Source organism: Melanostigma gelatinosum (assembly GCF_949748355.1).
Source record: "Melanostigma gelatinosum genome assembly, chromosome: 11".
Lineage (NCBI taxonomy): Eukaryota > Metazoa > Chordata > Actinopteri > Perciformes > Zoarcidae > Melanostigma > Melanostigma gelatinosum.
This window is the reverse complement of record NC_136644.1, coordinates 15,210,089-15,222,406: the sequence shown is the minus strand read 5'-3', so window position 1 is coordinate 15,222,406 and position 12,318 is coordinate 15,210,089. Positions and strand designations below refer to the sequence as shown.

Below are 12,318 nucleotides of genomic sequence, written 5' to 3'. Positions count from 1 at the left end.
AGGAAAGAGGAAATGAATTCATACCTTTTTAGTTACGAATAATAAAAGAAAATACTCTGTTACAGCAGTTTAAGTTAAGCAGGTATTTCTTCTTAACAGTTCTGACAAGCGAATTATACCTTTTAAATGTAATGGATGGAAGAGGGGTGAGGTAGAAATTGAAGGAGTGGCTTCAGCACGTGAACTAATTACAGTCAACCAAGAGGCGGAAGCCATGTTGTAACTTCTGCTGAAGTCCGCCCATGTTTTGTGAGGCAGCTTTTTGTTAAATCCTGGGCTTTTGACAGGAGTTAAGAATATCACGATTTTGTCACGTGAACTTTAAATGAACACGAGCAGCTTTATCGTCGCAGTACGGAGAGGATGTACGCACATCAGACCTGTTCCCTCGTCGATGGTGAGCGATCATTGTCTAATCTTACAAACTGAAAGTCTCACTATATGCATTGCTTATTAGCTGTTAGTGGATCACTTTCCTATAATATTTACTGACGATATTTAGCGGAGTATTTCAGAGTGCTCAGTCACGAGTCACGACAATAAATCGAATGTAGGCTACCTTTCCTTTTTAACGCAAACCCAAAACACGACACCTACTGGTTAAAATTGAGCTGTCCAAGAACTATATTCTGAATATTTATTCATAGATATAAATACATATATATTGTATGTGTGTATGTATGTATGTATATATAATTGATTACGCAGTTCTCTGTGCTGTGTCACGTGTTCTGATGATTCATTCTGTCTGCAGGTTCAGCACTGCCTGCAGTCCACACAGCCTGTAGCTGCAGCTCGGCTGCCCTACAGAGTGAAGGTGACTGCTGGGAAACGTTACGCCTGGTGTGCTTGTGGACACAGTAAGAAACAGGTGAGTAAGTATGGCGTCTTAGGGTTCAACTTTCAGAAGCGCCTGGGCTAAAAGCAGGAAGCCGGTCATGTAGCGTCACAGCTCATTTACTGCTGTCTGTGTCGTGTTTACATTCCCACCAGTTTGAAAGAAGCCTTCTGTGAGGCAGTTTGCTGGTGGAGACTTAAATTTCCTCTTTTGACTGACTACAATTGTTGAGAATAAATCTCATGTTGAGGAGAAAACTCAGGTGAACAGACTTAGGTCGAGGCGTTTAGCTCAATTCAAGCAATAAGGTTTATTTGTGACAGAAGTATTATGTCCAGCAGTTAAACGTGCACGGACCTAAAAAGTTCACTCTGTAGGAGTGAATGAAAAGCTAAAAGGCGCTTAGACAGAGTGCGCATGCGTTCATATATTAGGTCCTCCTTTTGGAGCCTATTGGTCAAAGCAATAGTAGGAGGCGGATTTGTTTCTAGCATTCAAATGGCCCGATGGAGCACTGAGCATCTCCGCCCACACTGGCTCACGTCCGGGATCCGCCTTCTCTGGAACATCAGTGTGAGATGTTGATTCAGCAGCATATTGTTATGTTCGGCCAACTAGATAAGCTAGGCGCTAGATATGGAAGGGCGCCTCTTTCTATCTCTAAGATGGAGCAGGCAGTTGAGACTGGTTCTCTGTAAGACTATGTGACATTTAACTGGGGCAAAAGCTATCCTTCAGAGTTCTAGTAATTTCCACTTTGTTCAGGCGAGTGCGAGAGTGCCCCACCTGGCGTTTTTGACCTTCTTGTACTAGAACTCACATATCCGCGTATAAGCTGTGTTTAACATTGAATGAATGTATATTTTTATTTACAAATCCCCCTTTTCACACCTGCTAGGTGTGAACTTCTATGTTTTGGAACTACTCATTCAATGGCTGTAACTCTATGTTTAGGTCCCTATCATCTGAATCGTCTGGATCGGAAACTGGTGGGGTGCTATGTCTAGTTCGGGTGTGGTGAGGGAGGAGGGGCAGTTGAATGAGATGGGTGCTGGTGTGTCTGATACTTGGTTTCTAATCCCCAGATCAGTAAGGCAACTAGTATGCCCATTCCCACCCCCATTATAGTTTTCTTCCCACATCCCACCCCTTCCCAGGTGAAGCGCTGCCGACCTCGGTCGGCGGGGTTTGCATAAGATTGCATAATCTAAGTTCCTGATGCATTTTCCAAATTAGTGCGAATTTCTCCTAGTGTTCTGGTTGGTACCGGTGCTGGGACACAATGTGTCAGGTGGTGCCAAGGGGCGCCTGATTTGCCCTTGACCTGGACCGAGTGTGAAGTAACCTCCTTCACCTCGTACGGCCCAGTCCACCTGGGGTCAGTCCACTTGCGCTTGTGAACCTTGACCCTGACCCAATCACCTACTTGTATCTGCTTTCCAGCTGCCGCTGCTTCAGGTACTGCTCGAGTCCTCTCGATCTGCTTGGAGAGAGCTTCAGCAAGAGAAGTTAGGGCACTCATATAGTCAGACATTTCAATCTGCTGTACATCCAGAGGTGGCATATGACCTCCATCTCTGGGTGGACCTGGCATCGGCCGGCCAGTCATGATCTCGTGTGGGGAGAGATGTGTCTCTCCCCCTTTTCCGGACCTCATGGCCATAAGGGCCAGGGGCAGGGCCTCAACCCATGTTAATTTGGAGCCCGCGCAAACTTTGGCAATTTTGGCCTTAAGGGTCTGATTCGCTCGTTCCACCAAGCCCTGAGATTGCGGGTGATAGACTGACCCGAATCAGTGTGTGATTCCCAGAGATTGCTCTACCTGTGCGAGCATGGTGTTGCTAAAGTGTGATCCGTTATCAGAGCGGATGCATCTCGGCACTCCGTAACGGGGAATCAGTTCTGTCTGCAGCCACCTTACAACTGTCTGCGAGTCTTCTCTCTTGGTGGGAATTGCTTCCACCCATCTTGAAAATCTGTCTACCATTACCAAGATGTACCTCTTTCCCTGCACTCTGTTCTCTAGTCCCATATCTGTATAATCTATGCTGATGTCTTGGAAACAGGCAGAGGGCACGGGATAGGATCCCATCGGTGTCTTGAATGGTTTTCTTGGGTTGTGATTTCCACAAATTTGACATTCATCGCAGAAGAGGAAAGATATCGCTTCCATGTGCGGATGCCACCATAGTTGTTTTAAATTGTCCAATGTCCGTCTCTTTCCCTCGTGTGTAGGTCCGTGGGCCCCTGGTAGGAGTGCTGCACACAGTTCTGCTGAGGCAACCACTCTGCCGTCGTGGGCTCTCCACAGACCTTCTTTGTCTTTTGAGGCTCCTTTTCGTGTCCATTCGGACCATTCCTAAGGTCCTGCTTTCTTTTGATGTTCTTTGATGTGCTCGATTGTGAGCTCAGGGCGGATGTTGGCTTCCAGTGGATGGCCCATGACAATATGAGATTTTCCACAGTGTCAAGTTTTGATGTGTGATACATCAGTACCTGTCTCTCACCCCCCTTTTTCTGGAAGAGTACAGCATTGAGTAGGCTGTCTCTTTCGGAAACATCAAGGTGGAACGGTAGGGAGTAGTCTGGGGACATGAGTGCAGTGGACGTGCAAGTGCTTGCTTCAAGTGGGAGCTGAGAATGGTGGTGTTGTTGGTGTAGGCTGGGATATGGGCTCGTGAGTAGCCTGTTAAACTCTAGATTTCGCGGCGGCCTCAGCCGCGTCGTGTTCTTTGAGTTGTTTCTTGAGTAGGGCCTTCTGCAAGGTCTTAATTTCTGTTTCACTTCCAGCCTCAGTTTGAATGTGCTTGGAGAGGTAATGTCGGAGCTGGGCGTTCCACATGTCTTGTGTCATTTCCTCTAGGCCAACCACTGCGTCCATGCTCTGGCGAGGTCCATCAGGTAGGCCTCGTTTTACCATTGTGCGCCATAGTGCCACTGTGGTAATGCTTGCATCATGTGGTTCTCTGAAGGCCTCGCGCCACACCTGTTCTGCTCTGGCCAGATACAGGGGTGGGGGCTCTGCCGGGGTCCAGATGAATGCTGCCACTGCGCCTTGGTTCACTGGAGTGGGGAACTTAGTTCTGAGCTCCTGCCACAACGCTGTACGATATCGATCAAAGGGGTCGGCATCTGGTGCCACACCGGCGCCTGCCATGTATAGTAGGGTAGTACACTGGGTTGGGTCCAGACAGCGGAAGAGAAGTGCTCTCAGGTCGCCTACCGCCAGCTGACGGCCAGCTGTCAAAGCTTCCGTGAGCTGAATCCACGGATCGGCTCCTGCATGGAGGGATGGAAGCTGTTGTACTATGCTGGTCAGGTCTGCAAACCCAAAAGGCACAAATTGAACACGCTGTGGCTGCGCGAGGGTGGGGGCTGCTCTCAGGGGATATTCACTGACAGTCTCCTCTGTTTTTGTTTCGGGGGGCGGGCCATGGGACCGAAGGTAATGGTGGGGGGGAGGAGCGATAGTCTCTGCCCGAAGGGGGGTGACTTTTCCGTGTAGAATGCCCTTCACCTCATATGTTGACTGCTCCACCGGTGCTCCTTGGTTGCTGGACTCTCTGCCGCCGCCCATAATTGAGGTTAGAGTTTGTACTAGTTCTTCTGCCTCTGTTCGCACGACAGAGAGCTGCTCCAATGTAGTTGGTCCGCTTGAGTCTCTTCGTGATGGCTGTCTTTCAGCTCCAGGATTATGGTACAGGTTGTTTGTCACATAGGTATCTTCTGAGTGCATGGGGCGAGGTGATGTGTCAGCGAGTTTGTCGCGAAGTCGCTGAATGTACTCCTGATTGAAATCTCGCTGCCCCTTGTCGTCTCCTTCCTCCTCGTTGTACCACTGGCCTCTCGCTGCTCCTTGAAGATCCTCTTTGTGTTCCCCACTGGTGACTCCTGTCACAACTCTTTCCAACATCTCCATCCTCTTCATCATGTCTTTCATTGCTCGCTCTGTTGGGGTGGAGCTTGTCTCGATGGTGCACCCATCATCTAGTGCCATCTTGAATGCTCCTGACAACATTCCTCCTTTCACTGTTCTCACTGGTGCTTGTATAAACGGATTGTTGGAGGAGTATGGGGGAGCAACTGGAGGGGGTGCTGGATAGAGGCCAGTTGAGGGCGGGGGAGGGGCCGAGGCCAGAGATGCCTGGCCCGGTTCCTGTGCAGTCTTTTCCAGACCTACCGGGGCTTGTGTGGTAGGGGTGATGTCGAAGGGGGTGATGTCGAGTAACTGATGGGGCCTGGTTTGTTCTTTTTCGGTCAGCATGTCCACCTGTATCCGATCTGTCATGGCCAATTCTAATGCTATCATCGCCACTCGATGTTCCTCTTCTCTGTCTTTGCGGGCTTGCTTCAGGGGGTTAATGAACACACGTCGTTTGGTTTGATTATTCTCTGCTGTCTGTGCGTAGGCCACTCGTTTTGTCGAATCTTTGGCAAAGAATCGGAGGTTGTTGGCTGATGGAGGCAGTGGACTGGCCGCCCACCACCAGCCCTCCTTTGTCCATCGTTTCATGCAGTTATCCCAATGAATCTTGTCTCTCTTCCATGCAGTCTTGCCTCTTGTGTCTGTTACAGCTTATTTCAGTTTTGCACGCAGTGCTCCTGAGTAGCCACCAGATGGAGCCACAGCTCCAGCCATGTCTTCTTGTGTTGTTCTTTTCTTTTTCAGTTAAAGTTTTTTTTTTTTTTTTTTTCTTCAATCAATCTTTTTCAATTCCAATCCTCTTTTCCAGTTCCAATCCTCTTTTTCTTTTCAAAATGTTTTTTTTTTTTTCCCAATTCCAATCCTTTTTTCAATTCAAAATGTTTTAGGTGCTGTACTCCCGAATGTCCAACAGAGGGAGCCAAAGCTCCTGTGAAATGTTCTTGTGCCCTCTGTACGTTGTTATCTCTCCCTGCTTTGGCTGCAGCTGTCTTTCTTATCTAAGATGTTCACTCCCTTGCCTCTGTGCCTTTGCCTGCTGTGTCTTCGCTCCTAACTCTGTTCACGGTTCCTATGGAACACAATTTCCAATAAATCTGTAATCTTTGTAACTCTACCAGTAAAACTAACACGTATATTAACCCTCAGCTTTCCTCTTCTATTCTAGTGTTTCGTGGTTCTGTGTTTGAGTGCAAAGTTTGTGTCTTATGCGTGTGCTCTGCTCCACTGACCGTCAATCTCTGAGAAGCACACCAACCTGGTGAAAAACACTACAACTTTACAACTACACATGTACTCTCTAACACCTGTACGCTTCACACAGTCACTCACATCCATACCAGATTGACACCATACACTGCCGTCACTGAAATACGCACAAATCACATATAGATCTGCTCTTATAGCGTTTTCACGAGCACGGTCCCGAAGGAGATGGATACCTAATAGGCATTACTCAACACTCAATCGACCATACACTGCCGTGATTCCACAAATAATCGCACACAGACCTCGTCAGGAAAGGTCTATTGACCTTATTGTTTACAGTGTACGCCTTGTGCGAACCCGGTCCCTAAGGAAATGGCGAATTCTTGTGCATTCTCTGAATTCCGACCTGTGTCTCCCTGAGACATTACCCAGCACTCAATCGACCACACACAGCCGTGATTCCACAAATAATCGCACACAGACCTCGTCAGGAAAGGTCTATTGACCTTTTTGTTTACAGTGTACGCCTTGTGCGAGCACGGTTCCTAAGAAAGTGGCGATATCTTGTGCTACAATTGAATCGATGTCTCCCTGAGATCATCTATGCTGCATGCAAACCCATACACTGCCACTTCTGCAATACTGGTACACAAACCTCATCAATTACCTCAATTTGACCTCATCAATTTATTTTTCTCAATTAAAATTCTCTGGATGGATCTTCGTTTTACAGTGTACAACATTGCATGAACCTGGTCCCTTTAGGAAATGGCGTTTTGCAGTCTCCAGACACACTACAGTCACATCAGCGTATTCCAACAACATTTCTATATACTTGATCCAAATCTCAGCTTGCAACTTCGCATAAATCAACAGTGTGGCCCGGAATTCAGTCTTTCAGACCGTCATTGGTCAGCGAACCGAAGCTTTCGCCACGGCTGTGTAACCTCCGAACAGTTATCAAAACTTACACGGTGAACACGATGCCAGTTTATAGAACTTACAATCCTTAATTTCTGTTAGATCCACTCACACACATGTACATTCTATGCTAAAAAAACCCCACTGCTGTCATAACAATCCTGTCACAATGCTTCGTCAATTTATCTTTAAAAATTTAGTCAAAGCAATTCATACTCACACCCGGTACTTCTGATCAATTCAATTTGGTTTTTCCTACATACAATTCTGCAGATTTCATTTAAATAGGCTCTGCTTACCTTTTGATTGCAGCTGCTTTGATCAGTTTCCCGAGATGATAAGAATGGCTCCGATTGTCAGCCGGAATCCCCAGCCTCTCGGGAAAACACCTGTTGTTTTGTCTGTTGACAGAAGAAAAAGTCCGTCACGAGATGTCTCTCCTACTGATCGTTAAGAACCATCGCTGCTACCATGTTGAGAATAAATCTCATGTTGAGGAGAAAACTCAGGTGAACAGACTTAGGTCGAGGCGTTTAGCTCAATTCAAGCAATAAGGTTTATTTGTGACAGAAGTATTATGTCCAGCAGTTAAACGTGCACGGACCTAAAAAGTTCACTCTGTAGGAGTGAATGAAAAGCTAAAAGGCGCTTAGACAGAGTGCGCATGCGTTCATATATTAGGTCCTCCTTTTGGAGCCTATTGGTCAAAGCAATAGTAGGAGGCGGATTTGTTTCTAGCATTCAAATGGCCCGATGGAGCACTGAGCATCTCCGCCCACACTGGCTCACGTCCGGGATCCGCCTTCTCTGGAACATCAGTGTGAGATGTTGATTCAGCAGCATATTGTTATGTTCGGCCAACTAGATAAGCTAGGCGCTAGATATGGAAGGGCGCCTCTTTCTATCTCTAAGATGGAGCAGGCAGTTGAGACTGGTTCTCTGTAAGACTATGTGACATTTAACTGGGGCAAAAGCTATCCTTCAGAGTTCTAGTAATTTCCACTTTGTTCAGGCGAGTGCGAGAGTGCCCCACCTGGCGTTTTTGACCTTCTTGTACTAGAACTCACATATCCGCGTATAAGCTGTGTTTAACATTGAATGAATGTATATTTTTATTTACACAATATAACAATAAACATCACAAACTGATAGCTGAGGTTGTTTATTTACATTTTCATACTTCATACATCACTTCAAACTAGTCTGAAGTGTCCGGTAATGTAAAGTAGAGGGCCTAACTAGATTGACTTCATTAACATATATATTTATTTATTCGGCAATTCTTATCTCTTCTCAGATCGAGATAACTGTTTGGATTTTAGTGACCATTTGACTTTATTCCCCAGAATTCCTGGTTAATATAACACATAAGATCAGTATGAACAGCCAACAGGGTTGTACGTTTTTTGTTTGTTTTTTCATTTTGGACTTGTCATAGCATGAAAAGCACAGGTGTAACCACTCACGTTATCAATGGTCTTGTTCGATTTACTTGTCTCAGTTTGGAGAAACGGACAGGAGAACCAGCACGGGATCAAAGCAATGTACTGCCATGGACGACATATTTTAGCCACCTAATAAAAGTGTACACTATATGTAGAGTACTTTCACCACTTTACGGTTCCGTCGGACAGCCCATTCTGACGGGCAACTGAAGCAGTCATCTACGCTCCTGTCAAATTGACAAAAGCAGTAATTTAACCACACAGGTGGGCCTATTTTCAGGCGTCGATAATCCATTTTGCTGCTGCCCCAGTCCTCATCAGTATATTGCTTTGCACTGCTACTCCTGTCTGTTTTCCCAAACTGGGGGAGTACTGATCGTCATCTGCTCTAGGTAATACACTGACTATGTATAAGTACCTCATACAACCCCCCTGTAACTGACGTACCTAAATTAGTTAACATTACAATAGAATAAAACTTCAAAATGGCCACGAGGATACTAAATGAAGTCATTACCTGAGACAAATTTTTACAGTCCTCGCACCTTTTTTCTCTTTCTGTCAGCCTTTCTGTGACGGCGCTCACAAGTCAAAGGCTCCGAGTATCTCTCCTCTGCGCTTCACCCCTGACAAAGACAGGACGGTCATGCTGTGTGCCTGTAAGCAAACCAAAGGCGCACCATACTGTGATGGCTCACACTTCAAGGTCATCTTTCAGGATTTAGTGAAGTCGATGAAAGGCGTCTTTAAATGAACAGCAGTCAGAATGTCTGCCCTGGGAGCTCAAAGGGCAGTAAATGTAAGAGAAATCGTGTAATTGTGTCCTCTTCATACTTGTCAGACTGATATTTTTGTCTGTATGAATTAAATTGGTTTGTTTATATATGATTTTAACACAATGTTGTATACCCATTAAAACATGCCTGAAAAAAACGAATGTGTTGTGACGATTGTTTTTTTAAAATGCTTATTTAATTAACTACTAAAGTATCCAGCTGCAGCGGCTGTTCGGTCTGGTGTTCAAATAGGTTATTTATCACATAGGTTCCTCTGAACAGTTGTCCAAGGATGTCTGAATCAAGATAGTTCACTTCCACCAACAAGCAGAAGGCTACAAAAAACATTTCAAACTACCGGTACCTATTTCAACTGTCTGAAACAATATCAGACAACTGGATAACTGGAACAGTTGAAGTCAGGGCAAGATGTGGAAGACCAACAAAGATATCAGGGCAACAAAGACCTGCACAGAGCCGCATAGGTTAAAATGACAACGTATCTGTTCTGGCAATTGTGGGTTGTGTTCATTCAAGGTTAATTTATTGTCATGTTGCATAAGAAAAACACACAGACACAAAAATGTAATTATATGGTGGCAGCTGATTTCTCTGTCTTTTGCCAGGTGGCAGCAGGGTGAACAGGCTGTAGCTGGGTGGGTATTGTCTTTTACTATTGTTTGGGTGCAGCCACCAACATCACACTTGCTTGCTCGCATGCTTGGTAGATTGGTACCAATGATGTCCAATACTGCCATTGTAAAAGACGTTTTGATGAGGGGTGCTCACATTTTGCACACCACTATAGCAAGTATAGTAATTGTCAGTTATATAAGCTACCTTAAACAGAGCAGTGACCGCCGACTAGAATATCTGATTTTTATTTATTGATTTTTAAAGTCATATGTCCCAGAGTTCTATGTTTTATTATGTTAAATGTGTTTAATTACAGTATTTGTATTGTTGTAATTTGTCACATTTCTGGACACTATTTAAAAATCATTGGTACATGCCCCTCAAATATAAAATGGAAACTGCACTACAGGTCCCCAAATTCCAAGAGACAAATAAGTACTGAGGGAATTACCTCTGTTGTGGTTTTCAACAGTAGCTTTTGCAGGTCCTGCAGTGTTTTTGGACTATAAATCTATTCATTTAAATCTGCGGGTGAGCGATATCCGCCTCAGGATTAGTTCAGCTTTGGACACGTGACCAGACAGGAAGTGATTCCTCCAATCGCCTTAGTCCGTTTTTAGTCTGTCATATGTAGCACTATTCCCAGACAATTTGCATTGATACTCCTTTTTTGTTTCTCAGAGGTTTATTTTTCTTCCTCTTTTCTATTTCCTGAAGTAATTGTGACTTGACGTCCACGGTGGCTTTAACTGCGCGCTACTCTGAGCAGCTGAGGTTGACATTAAGTAATTGTCTTTGGAAACATGAACACGTTGGTGACCAAATTAGACCACAAATGGTTAAGTTTAACCCTGCGGCAACCTTGGAAAACAGCAATGGCCGGTTCCAAGGTAAATTAACCACTAATATTACATTTACAAGGGCAAATGTGATATTTTGGGGCTGACGTTTCTGCAGTAACGTTAGCTGGGTTGTTAAATCATCTCATATGTTTATCTAACGTTACTTGTTGACCGACGAAGTATTCTTTGTAAACCTGGGTACAATTTTGAGTCACTTAACGTTAATTGGTACCTGAGACTTAATTTCTACCACAACAAATTTCAGATAAACACTTTACCGTCCCCTCTTTTATTAATTTTCTGACTAATGTTTCATTGTAACATATAAAACGCAACACTCATAACAGTGCCACCCACCTTGTTACATTGAAGCACTGCACAGCTGTTTGTAATCAGAGCCTGATTAGACTGGTGTAACAGACCAGAGTCAGGACCACATAGTCCTGAGAAGAGGTTGAATCAGGCAAAATAAGTGATGGTATGTATGGGCTTTAATGCTTAACTCCTTCTTAAACTTTGACCGTTACTCACAAAGAGTACTTTTGACAATAAATAATTCAGAGTTAATATGTATTTACTTTTACAATGCAGAATATGTAGGTTGAGTGTAGTATTTGCACCCTACAGCATTACTACGTATCGTTAAACACAACCGAGTACTCTTATGTTCTTCTGTCCACATGTCCAGCTCTCCACACTTCCTCCAGAACCTGTCATCCCCTCTAAGAAGCCTTTCAAGGTGGAGCTAGTTGGTGGAAAGCGATACTCATGGTGCACCTGTGGACACAGCAAGAATCAGGTAAAACCACCCTTTGACTCCATCTTGCATCGCTCCTGTCTAAAGTCCTGTATATTCCCCTCATCACATCTTTTATCTTTCAGCCTTTCTGCAACGGAGCCCACAAGACCAAAGCCCAAGGCTTGTCCCCGCTGCGCTTTGTCCCCGAGAAAGACGCCACAGTTTGGTTGTGTGGTTGCAAGCATTCAAACAACCCACCTTACTGTGACGGCATGCACAAGCAGGACTTCATTGTTTCTGCCACATTACATGAACAAACAGACTCTTGAAAAGGACGGCAGAGATGAATTTGAACTGAGTATTTATGAATGAATGAATGAAATTTATTTATAGAGCGCTTTTCACAGACATAACATCACAAAGTGCTTAACAGAGCAGAAAGTTAAAAGCATAAAGAACACAATGTGACCCTAGGGTCAATAAATTACATACACAGAGAAAAATAAAAAATAACAAAAAATAAAATAACAATTTAAAACATTTTAAGAGCAGGTTAAATGTTTTATGTTGCTGCTGCACTCACATCTTTGTACATCATTGCACTCTGTTAAAGCAGCGCACGTAAACTAATCAAGTGCTTGAATCTTGTCTTGCCAGTGTTCCTCTCTGTGCTTGGGAAGAGTGCCGTTTGGGGTTAACACCACAGCCAACAACTTTAATTGTCCTTACGTTGTCTTTTCTGTGGGAGAGACAATGTTGCATTAACAGGTATATGATGATATTCTGTGATTATAAGAGGTTTGTGTACTGAGAGAGATTTTACCATGTGGTTTATACTGAGGTGGTTATGAGATCTTCGTTCTGTTAAGCCATTGTGGGCAATGTTGCATATACACGCCACGGTACTTTCAGTCCATTTAAAGAGGGGTTGATTAGTAGTATGGCTAAGATTTTGAAGATCTATAGAATGTTTTTCTGTGTAGAAATTGT

At 44.4% G+C, this 12,318-nt stretch overlaps 1 protein-coding gene across 3 annotated transcripts; it reads left to right on the top strand.

Moving 5' to 3' along the window:
• Positions 1 to 245: 245 nt before the first annotated feature.
• Positions 246 to 12,267, top strand: LOC306784973 (CDGSH iron-sulfur domain-containing protein 3, mitochondrial-like). 3 transcript variants are annotated; one of them, XM_079279185.1, is made up of 5 exons: positions 246 to 397; positions 755 to 871; positions 8,901 to 8,994; positions 9,738 to 9,767; positions 11,278 to 11,388. In XM_079279185.1, exons 1-4 carry the CDS (start codon positions 326 to 328, stop codon positions 9,761 to 9,763), a joined length of 309 nt encoding a protein of 102 aa, XP_079135311.1. In that variant the 5' UTR covers positions 246 to 325; the 3' UTR covers positions 9,764 to 9,767; positions 11,278 to 11,388. The 3 variants fall into 3 exon arrangements, with proteins under 3 accessions (XP_079135311.1, XP_079135309.1, XP_079135310.1); XM_079279183.1 differs by lacking the exons at positions 8,901 to 8,994; positions 9,738 to 9,767 and adding an exon at positions 11,472 to 12,267; XM_079279184.1 differs by lacking the exons at positions 246 to 397; positions 755 to 871; positions 8,901 to 8,994; positions 9,738 to 9,767 and adding exons at positions 10,443 to 10,637; positions 11,472 to 12,267.
• The last annotated feature ends 51 nt before the right edge of the window (positions 12,268 to 12,318 follow it).